General features: G+C 36.4%; 5 protein-coding genes across 5 annotated transcripts; 3 read left to right on the top strand and 2 right to left on the bottom strand.

Moving 5' to 3' along the window:
* On the top strand, positions 1-3,865 carry LOC133677229 (lysophospholipid acyltransferase 1-like). The gene is made up of 8 exons (XM_062099139.1): positions 1-598; positions 1,332-1,387; positions 1,489-1,709; positions 1,919-2,327; positions 2,528-2,613; positions 3,146-3,209; positions 3,310-3,428; positions 3,515-3,865. Exons 1-8 carry the CDS (start codon positions 297-299, stop codon positions 3,653-3,655), a joined length of 1,398 nt encoding a protein of 465 aa, XP_061955123.1. The 5' UTR covers positions 1-296; the 3' UTR covers positions 3,656-3,865.
* A 594-nt stretch (positions 3,866-4,459) lies between these two features.
* Positions 4,460-6,262, top strand: LOC133677224 (elongation factor Tu, chloroplastic). The gene has a single exon (XM_062099127.1). It carries the CDS (start codon positions 4,572-4,574, stop codon positions 6,021-6,023), a length of 1,452 nt encoding a protein of 483 aa, XP_061955111.1. The 5' UTR covers positions 4,460-4,571; the 3' UTR covers positions 6,024-6,262.
* Positions 6,263-10,347: 4,085 nt separating this feature from the next.
* On the top strand, positions 10,348-12,516 carry LOC133699797 (BAG family molecular chaperone regulator 2-like). The gene is made up of 4 exons (XM_062123303.1): positions 10,348-11,113; positions 11,224-11,480; positions 11,580-11,723; positions 11,810-12,516. The coding sequence occupies exons 1-4, from the start codon at positions 10,864-10,866 to the stop codon at positions 12,230-12,232; spliced, it is 1,074 nt and encodes a 357-aa protein (XP_061979287.1). The 5' UTR covers positions 10,348-10,863; the 3' UTR covers positions 12,233-12,516.
* An 8,223-nt stretch (positions 12,517-20,739) lies between these two features.
* Positions 20,740-22,382, bottom strand: LOC133682006 (protein DETOXIFICATION 49-like). The gene is made up of 2 exons (XM_062105235.1): positions 22,374-22,382; positions 20,740-21,960 (listed from the first exon to the last, which is right to left on the bottom strand). Exons 1-2 carry the CDS (start codon positions 22,380-22,382, stop codon positions 20,986-20,988), a joined length of 984 nt encoding a protein of 327 aa, XP_061961219.1. The 3' UTR covers positions 20,740-20,985.
* A 146-nt stretch (positions 22,383-22,528) lies between these two features.
* On the bottom strand, positions 22,529-25,049 carry LOC133703637 (sugar transport protein 1-like). The gene is made up of 4 exons (XM_062128255.1): positions 24,848-25,049; positions 24,358-24,683; positions 23,325-23,957; positions 22,529-23,183 (listed from the first exon to the last, which is right to left on the bottom strand). The coding sequence occupies exons 1-4, from the start codon at positions 24,978-24,980 to the stop codon at positions 22,716-22,718; spliced, it is 1,560 nt and encodes a 519-aa protein (XP_061984239.1). The 5' UTR covers positions 24,981-25,049; the 3' UTR covers positions 22,529-22,715.
* Between the last annotated feature and the right edge of the window lie 1,978 nt (positions 25,050-27,027).

Here is a 27,027-nt window from a genome sequence, read left to right as displayed (position 1 = left end):
CAACAGGCACAGCCAATAAAATATCTCGGGTCTGTTGCCCACTGCCATCAAAATCACCACCCTTATCGCTTGATAATATTGTACCGTCACCCACTTTTTATTTATTTCAAGTTTCAACCTCAAGCTAGAAAGAAAAAGGCACCAACCCTACAACTCACAGCATTGCAAAGAACCACTGACAAAAATTTCCCTTTTTTAAGTTCAGGAAAATCTAAAAATCAACTGTACAGGCAAATACAAAATCTCAGACTCTCCCGAGTCAATCTAAATCAAAACATTCGACAGCAAAAACCACCATGGCTTTGGAGATGGAATCCATGGCCTCGGCAATCGGGGTCTCGGTCCCAGTGTTAAGGTTCCTTCTATGCTTTGTGGTGACGATTCCAGTGAGTTTCACCCACCGATTCGTACCGAGTCTATTTGGCAAGCACTTGTACGCTGCCCTTTCAGGGGCTTTCCTCTCGTATTTGTCTTTTGGGTTCTCTTCAAATCTTCACTTTTTGGTGCCTATGCTGTTGGGCTACCTTTCGATGGTCCTGTTTCGGCCGTACTGTGGAATCCTCACGTTTTTATTGGGATTCGGCTATTTAATTGGCTGGTATTTTTTTTAATTTGATTTATTTTTGAGATTGAAAGCTCATTTTTTATGAACTAATTGTTTCTTTATTAATTGGAGCTGAGTTATAGGAGTTTTGATTGCTTGAATTGTTGTGCTGTGATGATTTTTTGCTTGATTAAATGAATTTGACGTGTTAATTATTTTGATTTTTCTTGAAGTTTTAATCTTTGGTTTCTGTTACAAATTAATGCATTAATTGCAGGCTGAATGTAACACGAGAAAACATTTGAATTTGGAAATTACATTGTTTGTGAGGGTAAATGATAGCATTGCTGTTAATTGGATGCGAATATCTGGTTTGAAATGATGGAAAGCTCAAACGCTGCACGTTTTGTTTTACCTTGTTTATGCTGGTGGAAGTAGGAGCTGTCGAGTGTTGTTTATTTAGTAATTAATTTTTAGAAAAGAAGGGTTTCAATGTACAAGTACAGATTCGTATCTACTTTTTGCTAGAAAAAAGGTTTTATCGTGAAAATGCCGAGTTTGATCTTCAGTGTGCATCTGTTTGCTGTGTATGTGGAATATGGTATTGCCTTATGAATTTCAAGTGACCATGTTTGTTTCATTTTTGTTATATGATGTTCTTTTGAATACGTTTCTGAAGTATATTCATGTTAATCAAATGGGACTAAAGAAAATCTTTTTTTTTTTTTTTGGAAAAGTATATACCCTTTTTATTTCGGAATTCTTGATTATTGGTGTCCATGTGTAGCCATGTGTATTACATGAGCGGGGATGCATGGAAGGAAGGAGGCATCGATGCCACTGGTAAGCATGATTTCAGATTTCACAATGAAGATAATGAGAATTGGTATACTCTGTGAGAACTATTTACTGCTGTGTGATGGATCATTTTCTTCTATTATTAGGGGCTTTAATGGTGCTAACACTGAAAGTCATATCATGTGCCATGAGTTACAATGATGGGTTATTAAAAGAGGAAGAATTGCGAGAGGCTCAGAAGAAAAACCGCTTGATTGAGCTGCCTTCTTTTATTGAGTATGTTGGTTACTGCCTCTGCTGTGGTAGCCACTTTGCAGGTCCAGTTTTTGAAATGAAGGATTATCTTGAGTGGACTGAAAGGAAAGGGGTAGGTATACCGTGTTTATCTCGTGCTTGTACATGCTTTGTCTTGATGGAGGCAGTCTGGTATTGCGAAAGAGAATGGAAAATTGAAAAGATCTATTAATTTTTTTTCAACTTTTGGGACAGAGGCTTAGTTTTAGTTAGTCAAATTGAGTTGATGCCTTGTCTTGCTGGGAATATTTGTTTCTTAGTTTTTTTAATCTATCTTTGCAGATTTGGGCCCCTACTGAGAAAGGACCCGCACCATCACCTTTTGGGGCAACAATTCAAGCTCTTCTCCAAGCTACTGTTTGCATGGCCTTGTATTTGTACCTGATACCCCATTTTAACATATCTGGGCTCAATGGTCCCGCATACCAAGAATGGGGCTTCTGGAAACGTTTGAGTTACCAGTTTATGTCAGGATTCACAGCACGTTGGAAATATTATTTCATCTGGTCAATTTCAGAGGCAGCTGTTATTATCTCTGGCCTGGGTTTCAGTGGTTGGACAGACACTTCTCCATCAAAGCCAAAATGGGATCGTGCAAAAAATGTGGACATACTAGGTGTTGAGTTTGCTAAGAGTTCAGTTCAGCTGCCGCTTGTATGGAACATACAAGTCAGCACCTGGCTTCGTCATTGTGAGTTAATCAGCTTCTCTAAATCTCAGCTTTTCTTTCCAGTCCTCGCTGAATTTTATTAGTAGTATATACATCTTAGCTGGTATTATTCTTAGCACCTCTAGATGAAAAGTAATGGTTATATTAATGTCCTATGAACATATGGGAATATGAGACGCAATCTGTTGTGCTAACTTCATGTGCTATTTGTGCTGTTGTAGATGTTTATGATAGACTTGTTCAGAAGGGGAAGAAACCTGGTTTCTTCCAGTTGTTAGCCACGCAGACTACCAGTGCCGTTTGGCATGTGAGTATAATATGCAACCATCTTTCCTATTTGTGTGGGTGGTCAGGAAACTTATTTTTAAATTATGTATTTGTCCCCCGTATAGCTTCTTGTACAACACTGCTGCTGTACACTGTTGTTGCTAATCGAAAAGATCAGTAAAGCACCCATAAATAAATTTTTTGAAGAGAGCGAAGGATTGTGCCATACTTTTGTATTACCAGCCTAATCTTTTCATACTATTCCATATTCAATTTCTCAAGTCATTGCAAATTGAAAAGACCAGTAAAGCCCCAATAGGTAAATTTTTCAAGAGCAAAGGAGTCTGCCATAGCTTTTGTTTAGCAGCATGATCCTTCACAGGGATTCCATATTTCAATATATCAGATCTTTGACTCTTTTCCTGGACTCATTATCTGTGGAATTTTCCTAGCACTTTGCATATCTCTTTAGAAATACCAATGACTCTGTATGTTTATTTTAATAAGTTTTCTTGTATAATATTATTAATTGATTTTAACTTTTTCCTGCCTTCTCTCTGTACAAATTACAGGGATTATATCCTGGGTACATAATATTCTTTGTCCAGTCAGCATTGATGATTGCCGGTTCAAGGGGTATGACATGGAAGCCTTTTTTTGTGTGGCTATTTTCTTTGTAGATAGTTAATAAATAAATTGGAAGAGATTGCTGACCCTTCTCCCCCATGCCGAGCAGTTCTATACAGATGGCAACAAGCTATACCTTCAAATATGGATGTCGTCAAGAATTTGCTTGTGTTTATAAGCTTTGCCTACACCGTTCTGGTTCTAAACTATTCCGCTGTTGGTTTCATGGTTAGCTCCTCTTATTGGAAAAAATCATTTTAGAAGCTGAAATTGATATTTCTTGAGCCTAATGTTTCTCTCCTCGTATGGCACAGGTATTAACCTTGCAGGAAACACTTGCTTTATATGGTAGTGTATATTACATTGGAACCATTGCGCCCATAGTATTGATTCTCCTTGGCAACATGATTAAACCAGCAAAGCCTTCCAGATCTAAAGCCCGGAAGGAACAGTGAGGTGTAGCATTTTCTTCTTTGATGTTTCGCTTTGGAGTTCTTGCAATGAGAATGGCAGATAACCGGTGGTTTCCTTAATTGTTGCCCAATTTTTGTAAATTTCTTTTGATCTTTGACATTGTTGCTGCTGTGTCTGAATTTTAATTTCAACATAAGCTCTGTGCGTTGCATATTTCAAATCGACAAGCCCCATTGGGTTTACTGCAGTAATGTTGGGGCTAGATATAAATTTTCGGTGATATGGGAAGGAAAATAGGAAAAGAAAAGAGTTTGCATGCCTTAGGGGAAAGTTTTCAGCACCCGTTTTTCAAAAAAAGGCCGTTCAAAACAATTTTTGCTGGAAAATGGTGGGCACGAGTGGTGACGACCTGACATAATAAAATAATGTATATTTTTTTATTTTTTAAATTTTATTTTTAATAATTAATGATTATGGGCCTCAAACTTCTACAATAGCACAAGAACATCATGCCCCTTGTAATCTCTACACTCGATACACAAACACAACACAATGAGTTAGTACTGTAGTATCGAATGTGTTCATGCCGCAAAGTGTAAACTTACTCCAAATTTTAATTCCTAAATTGGAAGCCACTGTCCATTCATCCAGTTAGCCTACAGTCGTGCCTAAATCTTAACTAGGAGCAAGCAGTGTCCTTCCTACTATCTTAAAATTCTTAGAAACCTTTAATCTCTTACCCACGTGTTACAATTTGAGTGGTGGTTTCATGAACTTTCCATGCTACCCTAGTGACAACTTGCCTACAGTCTGAGAAGCAGCAGTGGATAAAACTCTCAATAACAGCCCTTCTTTTGTTACCCAAAAAGAGATAACAAAACACATCCTCTCGTATCCTCTCCCAATCAAGAAAACTCCCCCCCTCTCCCTCCGCCACTCTCTCATCCGCCACTCATAATGGCTGTTTCCGCCTCAGCAACCACTTTCACCTCCACAAACCTCATCTACCCCCACCACACAACCACCACATCCTCTACCTCCACCCCTACTTTCTCCCTCAAACCCACCTCCAAACTCCCCTCAAAATCCATCCTTTCCTCTTCTTTCCTCTCCCCCTTCACTCCCACTTCCCCAACCTCCCCCTTCACCACCACCCGCCATCGCACCTTCACTGTCCGTGCCGCTAGAGGGAAGTTCGAAAGAAAGAAACCCCATGTCAACATAGGCACCATAGGCCATGTAGACCACGGCAAAACAACTCTCACTGCTGCTCTAACCATGGCTCTAGCCTCTATGGGTGGCAGTGCACCCAAAAAATACGATGAAATCGATGCTGCACCAGAAGAACGCGCTAGAGGAATCACAATTAACACTGCTACAGTTGAATATGAGACAGAATCTCGCCATTATGCTCATGTTGATTGCCCTGGTCATGCCGATTATGTTAAGAACATGATTACTGGTGCTGCTCAAATGGATGGAGCTATTTTGGTTGTGTCTGGCGCCGATGGTCCAATGCCACAAACAAAAGAACATATCTTGTTGGCAAAACAAGTTGGGGTTCCAAACATGGTTGTGTTTTTGAATAAACAAGATCAAGTTGATGATGAGGAGCTGTTGCAATTGGTAGAGTTGGAGGTAAGAGAATTGTTGTCTAGTTATGAGTTTCCTGGTGATGATATTCCAATTATCTCTGGTTCTGCTTTGTTAGCTTTAGAGGCTTTGATGGAAAATCCTGCTATTAAGAGAGGAGAGAATCAATGGGTTGATAAAATTTACGAACTTATGGATAACGTTGATAATTATATACCAATTCCACAAAGGCAAACTGATTTGCCATTTTTACTTGCTGTGGAGGATGTTTTTTCTATTACCGGTCGTGGGACAGTAGCTACTGGGAGGGTTGAGAGAGGTACTATCAAAACTGGGGATACCGTAGATATTGTGGGGTTAAGGGAGACTAGGAATACAACAGTTACTGGTGTGGAAATGTTTCAAAAGATATTGGATGAAGCATTGGCAGGTGATAATGTTGGGTTATTGTTGAGAGGTGTTCAAAAGGCTGATATTCAGAGAGGGATGGTTTTATCGAAGCCAGGGTCAATTACTCCACATACTAAATTTGAGGCGATTGTGTATGTTTTGAAGAAGGAAGAAGGTGGCAGGCATTCTCCCTTCTTTGCTGGATATAGGCCTCAATTTTATATGAGGACCACTGATGTTACAGGGAGGGTGGCTACGATTATGAATGATAAGGATGAGGAGTCAAAGATGGTTATGCCTGGGGATCGTGTGAAGATGATAGTGGAACTTATTATGCCCGTGGCTTGTGAGCAAGGCATGAGGTTTGCTATCAGAGAAGGAGGGAAGACTGTTGGAGCTGGTGTTATTCAGTCCATTATTGAGTAGGTAACACACCAGAGGAAATATGCTTTATTGGTACTTTTTGGATGGATGGCGGTGTCAAACTTCATACCCTCAGCTTTGTGCAATTAGTTTTTCTCCATTTTAGCAAAACTTTCGAATCCCATGCCATATATTTTGCAGTTTTGTTCTTTTGCACTTTGCCTTAATGCTTAGTTTAGTTGGATATCATTCTTGTGAAAATTCAATGTGATAACGTAATCCTTTCTTGCTTTGGCTTCTAACTTCTTGGTTTCTACAAATTTGGATTGCATGAGTTGGAATGAGATGCTAAAGTAGCTGATGTCATCCTCCTGTTTTTTTTAGGTTTTTTTTTTTTTTTAAAAAAAATTATACTCTCTGTTAATGGTGCTGTTTCATTTGCTTGGTTCAATTAGTGTGGTGGTTTGGTGCATATTGTTTTTTGTTCTCGAGCTTTTATGACATCATAATTGTGAATGCCATTGTTGATTAGACTTATATTACCTTGATGCTCTTCTACTCAGTCTTTAATCTGATAGTGTGATGGATTGGGGAACCATATCAACTCGCTACTATTTGTTCATAGTGAATACATTTGTTTAATGTGCTGCACTTGCCTTTTGGATTCAGCTCGTCCACTGTCATTATAATAAAGGTACTTGTGAGATGAAAATATCTCTTCAGAGTATAGTTTTGACTGAAATAGTCTATAACAAGATTGCTTTTGTACTTGAGAATATAGGTTCTCTGGAATGGGTATTTTTTCTTTTACTGAGGGAGTGTAAAGTTTTTACTTGTAGTTTGTTTGGGAGGACAAAAGACAATATGAAGACAACAAATTTGGGGCATTCATATCATGCTTATGTTTTTGCAATGCCACGATCAACTCCCAAGTTAGTTTACATAGCAAGCAGCTAGCTTTTCTAGAGATGGACATATGTTTTCGCACTTGTGTATCCATAGATTGTGGAGGAGCTCTAGGCTCTTGGCATTGAAGTGTGGTTCCCTAGTTTCCAATGAATCCTTCTTGTCAGACTGGACCTTTATATCTTTAAACAAGCCTGTTTATGCTGGCTATATTCCACCAATTTCATGTAGAGTTGTTTCCCTCTCCCTCTCCTTCTTTATCTCCTAATATATATAGACCCTAATCGTCTGTTTCTCAGTGCCTAAACTCCAGACCACCCATTTTGTTGGAGTGTGACTCAAACATTAAACTAAAGGATTTCTCTTGTGGTCTTGCTTGATTGCTTATTTTCATGTTTTTTTTGCAGTCTTTTCTCCCATTCATTCTTCCCAATGAGGGGAAAGTGAGCTTCGTTACATTTTGTTGTTCTGTCCTAGAGAAAAATCAATTTTTAGATTACAAAACACTTCCTGTTCACATGTTTTTATGGCCATTGACCAGTCGGTTTGTAAGTATAAGTTGGGATGTATTGTCTGTTAAGTTTTCTGCAGTAAATAGAGTGACAAATTTAGTGTCAAAGTAGTGTTAAGTTTTCTGCAGTAATAGAGTGACAAATTTAGTGTCAAAGTAGTGTGTTATTGTTTTTGCGCATAAGAGAGGTGAGTGGGGCAGTACTAGTAGCTTGTATGTGCCTAATTGTCACTTTTTTGATTTCTTAGGATCACATGATGTTGCAAGCTTCTTAATAGATTGGATCCCTCCACCTGTTTTAGTGTCATTATGGTGTGGGGATTGGATGTATAAATGGAAGGTTCATATTTGCAATTTACAGAGACCTGTCTTCCATCTCTTACAGCTATCTTGTTTGAAAGACTTTTGGTTGGCAGATGCTATGATGCCTCCCTTCTCCTATTTTATTTGAAGCAGATTGTTGATCTTGTCAACAAGGTGGTGTAACATTTGGAAGTAGCAAGCATGTCTTTACTGTTTTGCTCTTTATAATTGTTTCCTGTATCTAATTTCGCATTCTCTCCTCTACCCTGTTATAGAAATGCCAGTCCAGTTGTTTTCGTGGTGAATCTTTTTCTTTCACTTGCAACAACAGAACTGACTGAACAGATCCATGATCCTAGAGAGGACGGATCCTGTTGTAGACAGTAATGGTATTACTGACTACTGTCATCGATTTGTTGAGTGCCTGTAGCATTGTTAAAATGCTTTATTTCTTTTCCACTTTTATTTCTCTGCTGAGCTATTAGGTGCCTTATCATCTTGAATTCTAGGTCTGTTTTCAAGTTATCAGTCATCTCAGTAGCTGTGTAGATTGTTCTGGAAATGGTTTCCAGTTTCCGGCAGTAATGTACAGGACAGCCTGCTTTGGAAAATGGTTACCGAGGGTCCAAGGGTTATATAGAACGGGAGCTATTTACTAGCAGGAATTTGTTCTTAGCTCTTATCAGGGCCATCTATTGTGGGCTAATCTCTATAGTTTCGATTATAAAGGGTTTGATTGATCGCTAGGCTCTCTCCTTTACTTGTCCAAATAAGTAATACGCTTGAGATTTTGTTTTCTGCAAGAGAATGGCTAGTTCAAGCTGGACATGCATATCAAACTTCAAAGCTTTTAAGGATATTTCTTTTTTCCTTGTTGGGTTACGATAAAATAAGTAGAAGAAAATTGCTATTAAAAGTTCTCACCAAAGAATAAAAGTACAAAATTTGAGCACTTCATTCTTCTGCTGTTTTGAACGATATTAATGATGACAACAACGTTCCTCTAACCCAACAACTAAGCAAGCATACAGACAGGTGCCAACTGGCTACAGATGTGTGTGTGTTCAGACTTTGCCTTGCCTGTTTCACCCTCCTTGATTATTGCCTTCCAGTTCGTAGAAAACGACTGCCTCTTAATTTGGTTTTCCTTTTCCTTCTTTATTTCCTTTTCCTTTGTATAAAACTTAGGATAAATGGTGACCAAATTCCCTCAATTAGTGGTCATAGTCACAAAACAAACTAATAATCTCACGGCAATTAGTTTCTAAATAAAATTTGAGAATTAAATAGATCCTTGTGCCAATTCATCCACTTCTTAACTAATAATACAATCACAAGACTAGCACATGTTTATTCACTCAAATTGAACGGAAATCTAGTTTTTCTTAATTAATAGAAGGAAATTGGACAAGTTTTATCCTAAAACTCACAAATCATGACGATAAAAATAAAAATAAAAATAAAAAGGGATTTCCTCTGCTTCCCTGCATTTCGCTAATAAAATGTGGCTTTGCTAGGTAAGCAGGCGAGGCAACTTTGTAGTGGTGGAGAGAAACCGTGGGTCAGCATCCTGAGGCATAAATACTCGGAGGTCTCTCATACCTGTTCCAAAGATCAGCTCCCGCTCCCTGCACTAATGCCTCAAATATGTGGGAATGCTATATTTAAAGCCTTCATTCACCTGCGTGATGGCTTCTCGTACAAGGTTGGAAATGGGGAGTTTTCCTTTTGGTTTGATATGTGACTGGATGTGGGTTCGGTTGGTTCACAGGTTGATGTTGTTCACATCAGTGACTCCGAGTTGAAAGTACGAGACTTGTGGCGAAATAGCTACTGGAACTTTATAAACCTGATGACAATGCTTCCAGAATGTGTCAAACACCTTTCTACGCTATGAACGTCACATTTCTAATACTCCCATCCGTGGCTGCTGCAACCAGGGGGAGGACAGTGTTTTGCATTGCCTGCGGGATTGTCACTTTGCTAGAATCATACGGACAAATATGGGACTAGTAAATGCTCATGGGTTTTGAAACATAAATGTTGTGGAATGGTTTAGATAGATGGTTTCTTCTAACGATTCGTTCCCTTTTCTTTTGGGTATTTGGTGGATCTAGAGGCGTAGAAACATCGTTCCTTATTATGGGGAGAATTATGTAGGTGATAATTGGCTCATGAGGCAAACCCATCTTTTTAATTAGGATCTTCGTGCAATGCTTGGGTCAAGCAAGCTGTCAATCTTAGAAAAGAGCTCACTATCTCATGGTGCAGGCCTGATGAAGGGAAGATTAATTTTGGAGACCTCGTTACGGATAATGAAGGGAAGTGGCCTGGGGGTTTTTCGGGCTCTGGAGGAATTGACACTAACCTGCTTCCATAGCTTCTGGCTTTTAAACATGGGTTGGTTCTAGCTTGGAACCAAGGCTATATGAAGATCATCTGCAATTTAGACTCCATAAATTTCTTGAGACTAATTCATGAAGGAAATTTGTATATAAAAAAAATCAACCTCTAGAATTAAGTGTTCTTTTTGTAGTTTTGATGGGCACTAAATATCATAGAGGAGATTAATTTTTGTTTCTTTTGTTTTCACCGTACCGTAAAAAAAAGAGAGGCTAAATGTCGTAAGCAACCACAAATGCCAAAGTTTCCGTTTCCATTCCCACATCGTCTTTCTTCATTACAAAAAATAGTTTCCAAAACTAAAAACATCCTTCTGTTCGTTCGTATATATATAGATAGATTCTTCTGCTCACTCATATCTTTCGCTGGCTGTTCGTTTCCTTTCCTTTCCTTTTTGCCATTTCCATTTCCATTTCCTTTTTTCCTTTCTTATCTCTCCTCCTTGCTTTCTTCAGCAAATATATCACATCTCTCTCTCGCAAGTATTTCTTCATTAGCGATTTCTCAATACATAAAAGTTTATTTTGTTTTTGGTCATTGTTTTCATAATCACCCATTGTCTTCTTATAGAAACCAGTTTTCTTTCATGCAAAATACCTTTGTCTTGTAATTTATAGCTGTTCAATACTGAGCCCAAATATTACACACCATGTTATTTGAACTCAGTAGTTGTCAAACTGGGTTTCCTTGAAACCACTGCTTATGATCAATGAAGAGACGTTCCTAGAGATCTAAGGTAAGGATCTTTCTTTCTTCTCCTCAAGGCAAGATCAGGAATATATGCAGATGGAGCCAATGAAGTCAAAGATTAGAGGGATGTTTACTCAGGGGAATAAGGAGGACTCTTTTGTTGGCAGAGGCAATATGAATATTGTTGACGAATGGGAAATTAGGCCAGGAGGAATGTTAGTTCAAAAGAGAACTACTGCTGATTCCAATCACAATTCTGTTCCTGTTTCCACTATTAAAGTTAGAGTCAAATATGGTTCTTCATTTCATGAGATTAGTATCAGTTCACAAGCAAGCTTTGGTAATTTGATAATTCTTAATTAAACCTCCATGTCTTTGTTTAATTGATGATGCTTTGACTTCAAATTCTTTGAATAATGGAGATTAAAGGAGTTGGTTTTTGGGCTGCAGGGGAACTGAAGAAAATGCTAGCACAACACACAGGAGTGCACCATGAGGATCAAAAGCTGATATACAAGAAGAAAGAGAGAAACTCCAAGGCGTATTTAGATACCGCAGGAGTCAAAGATGGATCCAAAATTGTGTTAACTGAGGACATTACCAGCCGCCAAAGGCGGTGTCTTGAGATGCTTAAAACTGCTAAAATAAAAAAGGGTTCAAAGTCATTGCAACAGATCACCGTGGATGTTGACCGACTTGGCGAAAAGGCAAGTAAATTTTACCTGAAAACATACATGGTTGCCTCTGGCAGAAATCAGATTTAAGTTTCTGATAAGAGCAAAATTGTTTTTATTGCGATTTGGTAGGTGACATCCTTGGAAACAACTTCTAAAGGAGGAAAAATTGCAGAGAAAGATGTGGAGGAATTGACTGCGATGTTGATGGAAAAATTAGTAGCATTGGATGGAATTTTTGTTGAGGGAGACTTGAAGTTGCAGAAGAGAATGCAGGTATTATGCAACTTCTAATTGGTCAACTAGCATATTTTCACTTCCAGTAATGTTCAAGTTTTTGCCTTCCTTTGTCTTTCTTGAAGGAAAGGAGAGTTCAACAGTACATTGAAACTCTTGATAAGCTGAAGTTAAACTATTCTACTGCTGATAGCAATGGAGGAAAAATCCCATTGCAGCAACAAGATAATTCAATGGGTAAAATGCCAATACCAAAGCAAAGGCCAATTCAAAGCGAAGGACGCAAAATCCCATTGCAGCCACAAGATAATTCAATAGGCACAACGCCAATAGCAATGCAAAAGCAGTCAATTCAAAGAAATGGAGGCAAAATCCCATTGCAGAAACTCGAAAATTCAACCGGGAAAATGCCAATACCAAGGCAGAAAGAGTCAGTTCAATCCAAGCAGCAGAATGCTACAATGCAAATGCCAACACAGCAGCAGCGACCGATATTGAGGCATTCTGAGTCTTTTGTGGTGACAACAACATGGGAAACTTTTGATTAAGCTGCGGAGCTAATGTTTCTGCGAGTTCTAAGCTGAATTGGGAACAGTTAAAAGAAAAAAACCGGTTAGCGATGCGTGGGTCTCCATTCTTAGATGTTGTCAGTCTCTCTGGTTCCTTTACTCATTCTTGCTGTTTTAGGTTTATGATCTGTTTTTATTTTTAAATAAACTAAATTGGCTCTTTGCAAATTGTATATAACATATAGCAAAATATGGTGCATAGCAAAGGAAGGATTGTTTTTTATGCACTACAACATGTTATAAGAGTAGTTAGAAATTGGGGCTAGTAGAATTATATTTTCATGTATTTGTTGCAGAAACTGGTTGCTGTTGACTCAATCCAGGGACCACAGACCAACCAATCTCGTGTTCATACTCCATAGCCTAAACTCGTTGGTAATTAACAGAGAAAGAAATAATCCTTCTGTCTTGGGACCATTGCCCCAATCAATCCCGCTTTATCAAGTCATTTATTGCCTCTAGCATCTTATAAACATACGGTACTGGTCGGTGGATAAGTAGATTATTTCCGATCTGGATCGTAAAATTCTTTGTTTCTACATGCGGAGGGGAAAGAGACAGGGGGGATAATCTTTTTGTAATAACAAGGTTAAACTAATCATTCCAAAATGATAGAAAGGTAGACTTGACTTCGGAAGGCAGGATATATGGTAGAGTATTGGAATCAGGTAGAGCGGTTTAATCATTTCGAAGCCACCATGTTCAAGTGTTTAGTATAAAATTTTAATAACCCATATTAAGTTACTCCTGAAAAAATCTCCATCACAGCCGTCCTCTCTCTTGCTGAGATATATATATATATATATGTCATGTTGTGTAGGTTTAGGAAACTATTGGCTTGACATGATGGGAATACCAGAGAATTCAAAGACATTCATGTGCATTTATTTTTACAGTCTCTTCCAATAAGAGTAGGGTTTACTGAAGTTTGGTGAGGTGACATCATGTCAAATGTTACTCGTCAGAGAAAAATCAATTTTCATGCTCAGTGATTATGAAGACTTTTAGTAAATAGTTCAACAATAATTGTACTTCAAATGCCAGCCAGTTGTTAATAATGGTGTATTAGTCTTTTTTAAAAAAATTGAAAATTTTGATTTTTTTTAATTTAAATTAATTATTTTTAAGTGATTTAATATTTTTTTAATGTGTTAATGTAAATTAAATTTAAAAATTTAAAAATATATTAAATTTAAAAATTTAAAAATATATTATTTTAATATATTTTTAAATAAAAAATACTTTAAAAAACAATCTTGATAATTATATTCCTACCGGAAAAGTATGTTAGAAAAAGTAACAAAAGGGCTGTCTATTTTGTTATATTTTTATTTTCACAGAAGTATTTGTTATTAAATATGTAATCATGCTTATAGTTAAGCAAATAAGGGATGAAAAAAAGAAGAAAAGAGGCTCCATGGTCACTTGAGTGGATTGCAAAACATCCATGAAGAACAGAAGGAGTCAGATCGAGAATACGAGGGATGATAATAGCAAATACCAAGGATTTCTTTTCATGTGAAGCCTAAAGAGTATTTGCCGACTCAAGGTTGTCTCAAACACGTCTGAATACTCCCAGTTAATTAGCTTTGGAGTAAAGAAAAAAGAAGGGGCCATGCTTGTTCCGTCTTTTCTTTGTTCTTCCTTTCATTTTCCTTGCGGACAAATCCATCCGATGCCATCGGAATTATCTTCTGTATGATGGGGCGTGCTTGCATTTCCTAACTTTATTTCATGCCAAGGGGGGAAAGCAAATACTTTGCTTTTTCACAAGTCTTGCCGTGACTGACCCTTGGGAAATGGGCCTGTTGTGAACTGGAAAGGAGGATGCTAGATGGTACCCCAGGAAAGAGAGTCGCAAGTTTCCTTCCCTGACAAACACTGATATTAAATTTAGATGTTGATATGTTAGACTTATTTAGCAGTCGGTAGCAACAAGCTCAGATCTAAGAATCGGATTGGAGACTGGAGAGGAGGCCAATGCCGATTATTTTTTTTTTTTTTTTTTTTTTTGATTATCGTGGGTGTCCGGGCCAGCTTGCGCGCACCTCGACTAATCCCACGGGCCCTGAAGTTAACGACCATGTAAGCCTCCAGTGGCCATCATATGAGCAGTCATAGGGTTTGAACCTGAGACCTAAGAGGGAGCAAACCCCTTAGTTCCAAGCTTTTACCACTAGACCACCACCTAGATGGTTACAATGCCGATTATTTTTGTCTATACCAAGTGTGGGCGGCATAGGCAATTCTGGTCCACAACTTGTATTTGGTGATTATGTTATTGCTTTCTTGAGCTCTCCATGGCATTATCAATTCATTTTATCTTCTACTTTATAACATTTTCCCTCTCTCCTTTTTTTAATTGGCAATGGCAAGATTTTCCAAAGTGAAAATTCTATGCCTCACTTTTCTTTTCCTTTTCCCTTTTCTTTTCCAAACCCCCCTCGGCCTATTGTCTTACTTGCAAGAACAATAAATGGTTTAGTAAGATTAGATGGTGCATTATAGATTAGTTTCTTGATATTAACAGGAAGAGAAATGTTCTTCCAGATTGAGTCTTGGTACAGGAGGTTTTCCAAATCTTGTTTACATGGATTTTCATATTTTTAATGTCATTCCAATTGATGACAGTAAGAGTGAAGCTCTAACGAGGCATGTTGCAAACTATCAAGTTAAATACTAAACATTATTGTGAGTTTTTTTATTATAGTTATCTATAATAAAATGTATCTAGGGTTATAGTGAAATTAACATTTTACCTTTTATTTTTCAATTTTTAAAGCTTTATTTGAGGGGTAAGATGTTCTTTATATGTGATTAATTTGTAATTTTTTATTTATTTAGGAGCAATACCGTCTACTATTACCATATTGCTTCTAGAGAATAAACAATTAGAATATTTATTTTTATTTCATTGTTTCTGATAAAAATTTTCTATCATATTTTTTGCTGGTAAATAACAATTCCGTCGGTTTTTTTTTCTTTTTTTTTCATTTCATTTTTTCTAGTAGTGAGATTTATAGAACGTTCTCTTCTCTTAATTTTATGCGATGCTTAATTCCTCTGATACGATCATGCAAATAAAAAAGAGCTTCACATGATCATGATAACAACATCTGCGTACCTCCAGTGAACAACTTACATCATATGGGACCAAGCAGACATGCAAAAAGGGTAGCCATTATCAAGCTTTATGGTTAATAAGACATAGCATAAATGGGAGCTTTTATTACAAGTTGGACTCGCATGGATGCAGAAACAATTTTGATGATGCTTACACGAGAACAAATCGTCTTTTTGTTAGTGAATGCACATGGTAGGCGCAACTTACATGAAGATGATAAATCTAATTCTACAACCAACCATTTCTTCTCAGTGATGATCGATTCATTCTGTCAGTGTATATTTCCACAGCCCGTGAGAAAAACTATAATCGAAATTAGGAATTCAAAGGGACATTTCCTCACCAACCATGAGAGTACGGCCCGTCTTGATGACTCCTCTTAGACTTACTTTGGATATCGGCCGATGGCACTGGCTACGGCTTATCATATTAAGTTGGCCCTTTGAAATCTGGATATGGGCCTGTGGGAACAGGTTATGACTTGTGAAATTAAGAACGCCATCACCTCTCGAGTTGCCTCCCAACCCAAGCCTGAAGTGAAAGACCTTCTCTTCTTTTCTCTTTGAAAAAGAAAAAGAAAAAGAAAACAACAACAAGGCTCAAACCCTTTCATGCTCATGGTTTTCGCATAAATTAAATCTTATCACTTAATGTTTCTTTCGTGGGAGCCGTTAAATTTCCTGCTGAGATTGATTAAAGCGATGATCAGTTCATGGTATATGTTCTGTTTTGATGATCTTCGCAATGCATGTGCAAAGTCCACATTGACTATGTGCCACTCCAATATTTTGTTCAAAAATTGAACTCTAACCACAAGTATGTTAATCTGTATGGATCCGAAATTGATTAATATACGAATGGGTTAGTCATTTAAATAATTGATGGAGTGTTTACGAGCATGATAGTGTTTTTTTTCAAAGTATGATGAATATGTAAATGGGTCAGTTATCTAAACATCTATCTAGATAGCTAGTGATTGTTGTATATGTCTGGCTATTGCATGTTGAAGATTTTAAAACATCATGGACAAGCAAATAAGAGATGCATGAATAAACAAGAAGATATTACAAGAAATCAGAACTCCACTATTTGATCATGACTGCATTGTCAATAAGAATCATTGTTACATGGGATTACCAATCATGATTTCATAAACAATTGAAGGCCAAATCCTCGTCACATCCCTCGACTTCCTTCCTTCTATACCTAGCTGGTCACCTAGGATAAACAAACGACAATATATTACACACATGACCCATAAGCATGCAGTGGTCAGACACTCTGGTCGAGTTGACTTTAATGTGGGAGAGTGATGGGGTTACACAATAGGTGATCATGTCATGTGCCTTGCTAGGACGGCCGAACATCCCTCATGTCTGACATCCAAGTGTTACAGGCAGGGGCGCATGATCCATCCATTTGGTATTATATATATGCGTGCGCATAAACAAACCTACGCACAGATTTGGCATATTGTTAGGCAGATCGTATCTCTCTTTCATCTTACGATCTCTTCGTTTTGAGTATCTCCCTGGGTTTGAAGGAGATGTGTATATCTTAGAGGGACATTAATTATCCAAGGATCCTAGGAGTCCATTGCCTTCCATGATTTCTGAGGCCAAAGAAAACCTAATGAGCGGGCTAGCTCATGTCGTTGTTTTGTTTCAAACCACACGATTAAGGATTCCATCCTCGTCGGGTTCGCAATTTTGCATGCCTATGAGTTTTTTTAAAAAATTCAACATTATTTTTATTATTGGATTGCTCTTTCTTTCATTCATTCATTTCTGCCATACATATGCAATGGCAGTGAGATTACTTAAAACTCTACGTGTATTATTAATGTATATATAGCCAAGCCATACCTTCGCATAAACTGGCTGTCGGGCCAACTTCTAAGAAAATCAATCATGATCTTGGCCAGCATTTTGAAGTTTTTTAATGATCATGATATTCTTAGCCGTCCCTCTGTTGATCTTATAAATTACTCAGTAATAATTCTTAATTTGTTTTTTTTACAAAGTCTCTTGTGTGTGCATGTATATACTTCGAGAGCAGTACTATTGCTGCTCACCGGCCGACGTCCAGCAGGGTCAATCTGCTGCTGCTTCTTATTATTCCTACTCTTGTTGTCTCTTCCTCAACTGACTTTAATTTATTATCGCCATTGACAGCTTAAATAGCCGGTTTTCGCAACAGTTTTTTCGTTAATAATTCAGTCAAACCTAATACAATATATAATCAATGCTTTCATTTAAAATTTATTATCGCCATTGACAGCTTAAATAACCTTTCATATGATACCACATTGTTTGCGAACTCCTTGGAATATTTTAGTTAAATCGACCCATTAAAATGGTGCAAAGCTAATTAGTTTTCCTTCATATATTGAGTTGGAGCACCAGGGGCTTTACGCAAAAAAAGAGAAGATATATATCACAATTAATTATTTTTTAGCAATATCAATTTAACATCAAATCATGTGATTTGCATGTAATATTTAAAAGGAGAAACAACACCACAAGAAGATTAAGATTTCTTTGTATTATTATTTTTTTCCTGTCGTTGTCTGTTACACTTTTGAAAGTATATATATATATACAGAAATACAAATTGTTTATTTATAGAAATTCAATAATTCTAGCTCTTGACAGATTGATTGTTATGACTGTTATGACTTGATTTTCATAATTCTAGCTCTCGACATATTTGCTGTTATGGATTGATTTTCTTAGCAGATTATTAGACATTGACTGATTGCTGTTATGGCTTGATTTTTTCTTGTTGATTGTTCAGTTATAACTGAAGGAGCTTGATCAATCACATGATCCTTTTACAATATTTAGTGATTAAAATAGATGGAATATTAAAAGAATCTAATTGACCTTGAAAAAATATTATGATCAAGTATCAGGTATTAAAGTCTTTGCATAGAATTTATTAATCATTACTAAATTAAACGGTGACAAATAAGTCTTTTTTCATCTTAATTGCAAGGTGAAATGATTGAAATATCTTTAAAAGTACAAAAATAAATAAATAAATAAGCAGGCCTCAAGATGTATTTTTATTTTTTTACAATGGTTTTTTTGTTATTATAATATCAGCGTCTCTCGACGTACAAAAACGTTTTTTTATCACGTGTTGTTGAAAGTGCCACCATGTCGTTTTCCTTGTGGACCAACGTGTTTCGGCGTTGCTAGTTTTGTTTGTCGCTAGTTGGTTTTTTTTTCTCTTTTCTCCCTAAGAATCACAACTTCGCCCTCTTTATTGTTGATATTTCGACTTCCGTCTTTATTATTCTGATTTCTATTTTTTTTCTTGGTTTTTTTGTAAAAGTTTTATATGTTTTTAATTTTATCTCTCAATTCAAATTGATGGTGTTATGTTTTTCAACTTGATCCTCATTGTTTTGATTTCTAATTTTTTTATTGATTCTTTTGTAAAAATTATTATTATTTTCAATTTCATCCTTCAATCATGATATTTTATTTTATTGTTTATGTCAATCTTGATCCTCATTTTTTTGTTTTTTTTTGTCCTTTGCTAAATTGATTTTTATTTTCAATTTCATCTTTAAATCAAGTATAAAATTTATTTTTTATTTTGATATTGATCTTTATTTTTTTAATTACTATTTTTTTAATCCTTTTGTATAATTAAAATTATTTTTTCAATTTCATCCTTCAATATTTGATTGATTGAGATTTGGACTTCATGATTTCCCCATATATGGTGATTCAGATTTAATAACCATGTTCATAGGTTTGAAAAATTAACATGAGTTTTTTTATATAAAAAAGGACTTCATAATTCTCTTTATTTTTTTATCAAGTTATTTCAATCTCATGATATACACCGTGAGTTTGTTGGGATATCCCGGGTTAACTCAGCTCTGATTACCAAGGTTATAGGTTTGTCATGCCAGCTCAAGTAAACCATGATCTTTTTTTATGTTCTTTGCCCAATTTATTCTTCCATATTTATTGAGATGTGAATTAAAGTACATTGTTTTTTTTTTTTGAAATTTTTTTAAGGTTATCTTAATCACTTTTCTTTTAAAATTTGTTTCATATATTGTTTTTTTCTTCTAATTGAAATAAAGCAAATTTATCCAAGGTCTAGTTATTTTTTATGCGTCGTTACACGTGCTGGTAATGGGCAGAGGTGCATCGATTACCATGTTAGGTGCACAAATCGTTCCTCTTCCTTCATGTATGGGTAATGTCATCCACCGTTGATTGTGAAGGGAGATTGAAGCCATCTAAGTTTTGGTTTATTCTTTTGCTCTTTATCAATTTAGTTTTCTCTCTATTTGTTTATTTTTTAATCGTTTCTACTGATGTGAAGGGAAGAGAGATGTATGGTACGGCTGTTGTGAGTTGATCGATTGGAGAAATGAAGGGATGAGAGAATAGGTTGTTGTAGAAGAAAATGATTTTTAGGGAAGAAAAGAGGTAACAACAGCCATAATTAAATGGTGATGGGTGTGGTCGTCATGTCAATGTCATGGTCCGGTGGTTGTGTGGATGCTATCTCGATGTGGTGGACGATCAATATTGGAATCGAAGATGGTGGGGATGGCATGGTGGTGGGTTGAATTTGTATGGAGGGGAGAGAGATTTTTTTAAAAAAATTATTTCTTTTTTTTTCTAGCTCTTTTTTTCTCTTTTTCTTCCAAAAACTTTTCCGTGGCAAATTTTTCTCTCTTGATTTTCTCTGCAGAAAATTCTTAATTTTTTTTCACTCCATATTAATATTGACTCCAGTACCTTTAAAAAACAAGTGATGGCAAGCGGTATCCACGAAACTGTTGAGGATTCCGGCTCCCCATGCGCAGACCGGTGGTGTTCTGATAGTTGCTCATAGGAGGGTTAAGCACACTGAGACAATATTTAACGTGGTTCGGCAAAACCGCCTACATCCACGGGAGAGTCCATATTATTAGAGATATATAGAGAAAGGATTACAACATACATGGAGGAAGAGGATCACTTCACTCAAACTCAACTCCCAACTCTTTTGCTGCACTTGCAGCTGCTGCCATTGCAGCTCTCTCTTTTCTCTCTAATCTCACGTTCTCACTCTCTCAACCCTCTACAATTCTCTCAACTTCGCTCTCAAATATAAGCCTCCTTTATATGCATTTCTTAGCAGCCTTCTTCAGCACATCAAGGGGACAATGGGTCCTGAAATCATGCCACTAATTGTGGCACTAGTGGTGCTTCTATTAAGCCACAATTAATGGTGGGGTATTGCCACTAAATAGCAATATCCTAACAGAAACAAATTCTAAAGATAGTCAATAAATATTGAGTTATAAATTTAAGGGATATCTATACAATTTAGTGGTAGAAAAAGAGAAAGCAAGGTGGTTCATGACTCCACCTTTATGTTATTGACTTGCATCAAATATCATAGATAAATATTAATTTGATACGAAAAGAAGTGACTACCATTTGGTTTTATTCCAGCTTTAATCTGATCCCGCTCCATATTCACAATATTGTCGTGGCTAGTTACTGTTCTAACTTAGAAACCACAGGAAAGTTCGGGGAACAGAAGATGGCAACTTGGAAAATTGAGTGATTGTGGTGTCCAAGATGGGCTAGAAGCTACAATTGATGACACAAGCAAGAGGATATGTCGGTGGATAGTCGGTGGATAGTCCTAATGATATAGATGCCAAATTCAATAAAGATTTCCAGCCTTTAAAGCATTCCAATGAAATCCCGCCCCAAGTTTTCTTGTACACGCCAGAGATCATAACGTATATGATCAATGATCCCACAAGACTGAAGTTAGTCCATACTTCGCTTAACGCAACGCCTTTGATTCCAAGATTGAGTACAGAGACAAGAAGGTAGTTTATAGGTATGTGAAGAAGAATAGATAGAGCAGCACAAAATGTTAGTGGCAGAGTAATGGACTGAGTTCTGAGATATATACGCAAAGGATGCAAAATGGATTGATGAATGAGATCAGGGAGAGAGTAAAGAGTGTAGAATTGTGCTTCTGTGGCGATATCATCTTCTTGGCCACAAAAGAGAAGAATCTTTTTCATGTTGAACCATAAAAAGGCAATAGAGATGGAAGTTAAAAAAAGCAAAAGAATAGTTCTTTGCAAGGTGATGCCAAGAAGTTTGTATCTTTTGGCACCAAAAGCTTGGCCACAAATGGGTTCCATTCCCATGGAAAGGCCAGAGAGAATAGAGTAGCCTGTGATATTAGCAAATCCAATTGCCAGCGAGCCACCAGCTAAAGCAAGTTCTCCTAGGCGACCGAGAAAGAGCATGGAGATCATGGAGCGAGAATAAAGTAAAAGACCAGTTAATATCATTGGAAGTGCTATAATGGCTATGCATCTTGCTTCTTTGATTGCAAGAGAGAGATGATCAGTCTTGTGTTGTTCTTGAAATATTGGGTTCTCGGGGATCAAAGCAGTTAACATGTCAGAACCTTGTACTCTGGTTGATGGGTCTACTTTGCTTTTGGAAGAATCAGAAGGTGAAGATAACTGGCACTTATATACTTGTGGACTTAATTGAGATAGATAGAGAGATAGAGAGAGAGAGAGAGATGGCTAGGGGTACATGGACTTGAAAGAGGCGAGCTAGGGACGTTTAAATGGAGAGGTATAGGAGTTATGAGTTGCTGGGGGCACCTATGGATATGGTGATCTTTCAAGACAGAGAAAGAAAAAACAAAAATAGAATGGAAAGAAAAGATATTTGAGTTCCAAACTCTAACCGTGTCTTGAAAACCTTTCCAGATGGCCTTTATAACCGACCACGATGTTCGGACAGTAATCCCAAAAGGATGTTCGGAGAGATTTTGCGGTGGAAACTTAAAGGTGTGGCCAATGGAGTACAGGTGACAAATATTTACGAGAAGCAGGAACTCCTTAATTTCTTAATTAATAATCCTTTTCATAAGGCATGAAGAACGTTTTCGTGCAGTGGATGGATGAGGATAGACTAGGATTGTAATATAAACCGGTCCCATTCTGGAATTCAAGGGCTTGGCTTTTGTATTGTACTTTAATGAGCCATATCAGAGCCAGTTGTGGAAAAATGTCTTTGAAAAACTTAGAAAAAAAATATTATTTTAATGCTCAAATAAGAAAATCTAATATAAATTGAAGGCAGATTAACATTAATGCAATTCTTGCATAGAAAAGTACTAAAAATGAAAATTATGGTCCAGAATTAATAAAACAAATAAAATGCCCTACAAAGTCTAGAAAAAAAACAGGAAATAAACTTTAACATAAAAAAAACTCGCCACAACCCAGAAGTACGAACCAAAAACAAAAATGATATTGATCTGCAAAAGAAACTAAGCAGATGCAATATCTTTCGGCTTGCTCGTTTCAAACTTAGCATCATCTTCATCAAAATACTTGCTCCAATGAGGATGATTCCGCCACACAATGGTCATTTCTTCAATTGGGACTCCTTTGGTCTCAGGTAGCAGTTTGTATATGAAGATACTCATGATCACCACACAAACTGCAAAGCAAATGAACAAACCGAACTTCAAGTGACAAAGCATTGCCGTGAAGATTTGTGCAATGACAAAGGTGAAGATCATGTTTACAGAAACATTGATACTCTGAGCAGCTGAACGGACTTCTAATGGGAAGATTTCACTAGGCACTAGCCAACCTAGAGGTCCCCAAGACCAAGCAAAGCCCGCAACATAAACACATATGAAGGCTACCACGGCACCAGCGTAGGTACCGGAAATCACACCTGGGTTCCCACTCACTCCAAACTTCATAGCAATGGCAATTGTTATCACAGCCTACAAAAAGAAAGAAAAGGACAGGAAAAAAGAGCAGACATTGTAAGTCACATGAACATAATGTAAAAGCAAAGAATTGTGTAAAGATCAATGAAAAGTGTATATGCGTTGTTGAAAAAAAGATGAGAGCTAGTGGCCAACCTGGCAAATGAGCATTTGGGCACCACCCATGAGGAAAAGCTTTCTCCTCCCCAACTTATCCACCGTAAAAATCGAAACAAAAGTTGCAACCATATTAACGAAACCAGTAATCAGAGAAGATAAAAGAGAAGCATTGCTCCCAAAACCAATGGTTTTGAACAAAACAGGAGCATAAAACACGATGACGTTCATGCCGGTGAGCTGTTGAAACATGGGAATGCAGAATGCAAACACAAGCTGAGGCCTATATTTCCTCTTAAATATGTTTAACCAAGCATGTTTCACCAATTTTGCTTTCTCACTGGCCTCGACAAGATCATTGAACTCCTCATCGACATTATCAACATCGCGGAGTTTAAGAAGTAGATCTTTAGCTCTTTCATAATTGCCTCGCTCTATCTCGGAATTCGGCGTATCAGGAAGAAAGCATGATCCTAAAAGAATTATTAGACCAGGAACTATAGCGCCACCCAAACTCAAGCGCCATGCCATATCTCCTCCAATCAACCTCGCAAAGGCATAGTTCAAAGAATTGGCAATGAGAATACCAATTGTAATAAACAATTGGAACATCATGTTGAGAGCACCTCGATACTTATAGGGAGCCACTTCAGAGAGATAAATTGGAACTGACTGTAATACAAGGAGAAAAATATTAAGAAAGAAAAATTAAAAAAGAAAGAAAAGAAAAGAAAACTCAAGGCATATGTACACATTAAATAAACACAAGATTTAAAAATTCTTTAATTTCTCATCCAGAATTCGGTCAGTTTAAGAACTGCCAGAATCACAAAACAAAAGTTCTATCGTGAATAAGGACATTGACAATTTAGGAAAAAAAGAAGAAGAAGAATATATTTCCTTATAATCAAACTCTAAAGGAAAACATTGTACGTATACATATATACATAAGCGGTTAGATTCAATCTAGCATTGAGAGTAAAATACGATTTGGTGAGTGTTTTTCATAAAAAAGATAATTGTAAATATAATAGCAAAAAAAGAAGATTGATTCTTGAAGAGAACAGTTTACCTGATTGGCACATCCAATGCCAAAACCAAGTAATAACCGACCAACAATAAGCATGACGACATTCTTGGCTAAGCCATTAACGATAGCACCAGCTGCAAAAAGTATGCCACTGGTCATCATTGTAGGTCTCCGTCCATACGTCCTAGTCGCCATAGATGCTCCTATGGACGAAACAAGGGCGGCCAGATATAGAGACGAAGTAAACAACGTCAATATCTGGCTATCAAACTTGCAGTATTGATCATCTGACGGCTTGACTGAGGATTCCTTCTGATAAACATCAGGAAAGAAGTCCTTCAAGAAAACATCCATAGATGTTACACCACCTGTAAAAAGAAATATATTATTCAGGTTTGCTGTCACCTTAAACGATGTAAACATAAACTACACTAGTGCGAAATTAAGTACATATTTCACAGATTCTCAAAAACAAGTGATACGATTATTACATCTTCAAAAAGAAACTAATTAATTCTACATTATTACGCACCTGAAATACCAAGATCATAACCAAAAATCAGACCTCCTGTTGCTGCAAAAAGGCACGTGAAGAACACCCTGAAAGTAAACTTTCCAGGGTATTCCTTTCCACCAGATGTTAGAGCGAAAGCCCCTCCAGCCATCTCTTTCTTTCTTTCTCTTTGTTTCTTTTGGGTATGATTGGTGAGATTCGTCAGCCAATCAATGGGAAGAGGGAGTATTAGAGTGCTATATAAAATTATATTTATAGAGGATATACGTTTATATATATAGTGAGCTGGTTTAACTGTATCTCTACCACTCGCAAATCCAAACAGAAATATTGTACTTGATTTATCCAAGATTTAAGTAATGACTTTATCTGTATCTCTAAAATATCTCAACAAATTTATATATATTTCTATCCAGCGTGCATGTAGAGTTGTTATTGAAATCAACTTGATGTGAGATTTGTAAGGAGAGTAAGGTTAACAAGTGAGAACTGAGAGGAGGCCCGCCCATTGAGGCGGTGCTCCATTATTCTATTCCCATTATTTTTTAATATTTAATTAATAAGTCTTTCCTTTATTAATAATCTCTCAATCAATTTTATCTTCATTATATTTGAGGTCATTGCAAACATGGAGACGAATGCTTATATGTTTTTTTTCCTTCTAAATCCCGTACTTCCTTCCAAGTGTAGTAATCAACAATACATCCATAACGTATGATTTGATTCGATCATGATAGTCTATTTATTTGTAAATAAATAAGTCTTTTTAGAATGATAATGTTTTTTTGTGATAAAGTTGTATAAATATTATAATAATTGATATAATAACATTTATTTGTAGTATTTTTATTGTATACGGGAATGTATCGAATTTGATTCCCATTAAATCAAGATGATTATTTTAAATTTTATTTCATACAATAACGAATGCTAAAGTTTATTCAAAAAAATATTAACAATATGAATTATTTTTTAATTAGCATAAGATGCATTGGATAATAAAATCCAATCCACACTCACCTATTCACCAATTAATATTTGTTTGCTATTTTATCAATTGAAATGAATTAGAAAAGCAAATAAAAAACAAAATAATTTTGCAATATACATATATATTCTAGATGCATATTCGATTTAAATTTTATTATGAAATTATTCATTTTAAATTCTTAATTGCTATTGATTTTTGAAAGAATCTAATGCGTAAATATATATAGAAATTAAAAGAGAATATAAAAGTTTTTCTTTTATTTAAATATCACAACCGAGATTCAAAGATAGGATTAGTTTGGCATAAAAAGAGCACATCAACTCGTAATAAAAGAGGAGATCACTTGTTCCTTGAATAATCTTTTTCACAAAATTCAATCTGATATATGAAATTAAGAAGTATGATATATATGGACTTTCAATTGCTTTAAATACATATTATAAGAAGTTTTGGTTCAATTTATAATTGTTTTTCACTTTTAGCCTCTATTTCTTTTCTAAAGCATGCCTAGAGAGTCCCAGGCAAATTGACTATAATTTTTGTTGGGTAAAAAATATGAAGAACGACAAATGGAATGATACAGTAAAAAAAGAAGCCGTGTATGGCATTGAATATGCGAGTAATAAAATATTATATAAATAAGAAATATATTTTAATCTTTTGCTCCTCTCTCCTTTCTTAATTTGATATTTCAATTTCTTAAGAATATATGTGACTTCATCTCGAACACCTTTATGAAATGCATAGGCATGCTTGGGTTCAAGTGCCTTTTATTTCAATAAATCTTATTGTCTTTCTGTTTTCTTAATTATTTCAGGAGATGTATTTTTAAGTTCTATCATCAAGTATATTTTTTATTTATTTATTTTTTGTTGGATAATTGTTCTTGTTAGAGTATGCAATAACTCAGTCAAATATCTGTTAAGAGAATCAAGGGAGAAGTTGAAGAAATCAGAACTCTCTCAGTCTTTTCTATTTCCTCTGTTTATTTTTGTTTTACATGGTATCAGCTGGTAACAAGGCACACGCCTGATCCTGATACATGCTTCCGCTTTCAAACAAATGGCCTCTACCTCCTATGACTATGTCCAACTTCCTCACCCTACTATTCAAGCAAATGCCCAACCTGTCTCCCAAAAATTGGTTGGCCCCAACTATTTGCCTTGGAGCGTCCAATTCATGGTCTTTCTCAGGACTCATGATCTTG

This window comes from Populus nigra, chromosome 1 (genome assembly GCF_951802175.1).
Source record: "Populus nigra chromosome 1, ddPopNigr1.1, whole genome shotgun sequence".
Lineage (NCBI taxonomy): Eukaryota > Viridiplantae > Streptophyta > Magnoliopsida > Malpighiales > Salicaceae > Populus > Populus nigra.
Note: the sequence above shows the minus strand (reverse complement) of the source record. Positions and strands in the feature narration are given on the sequence as shown.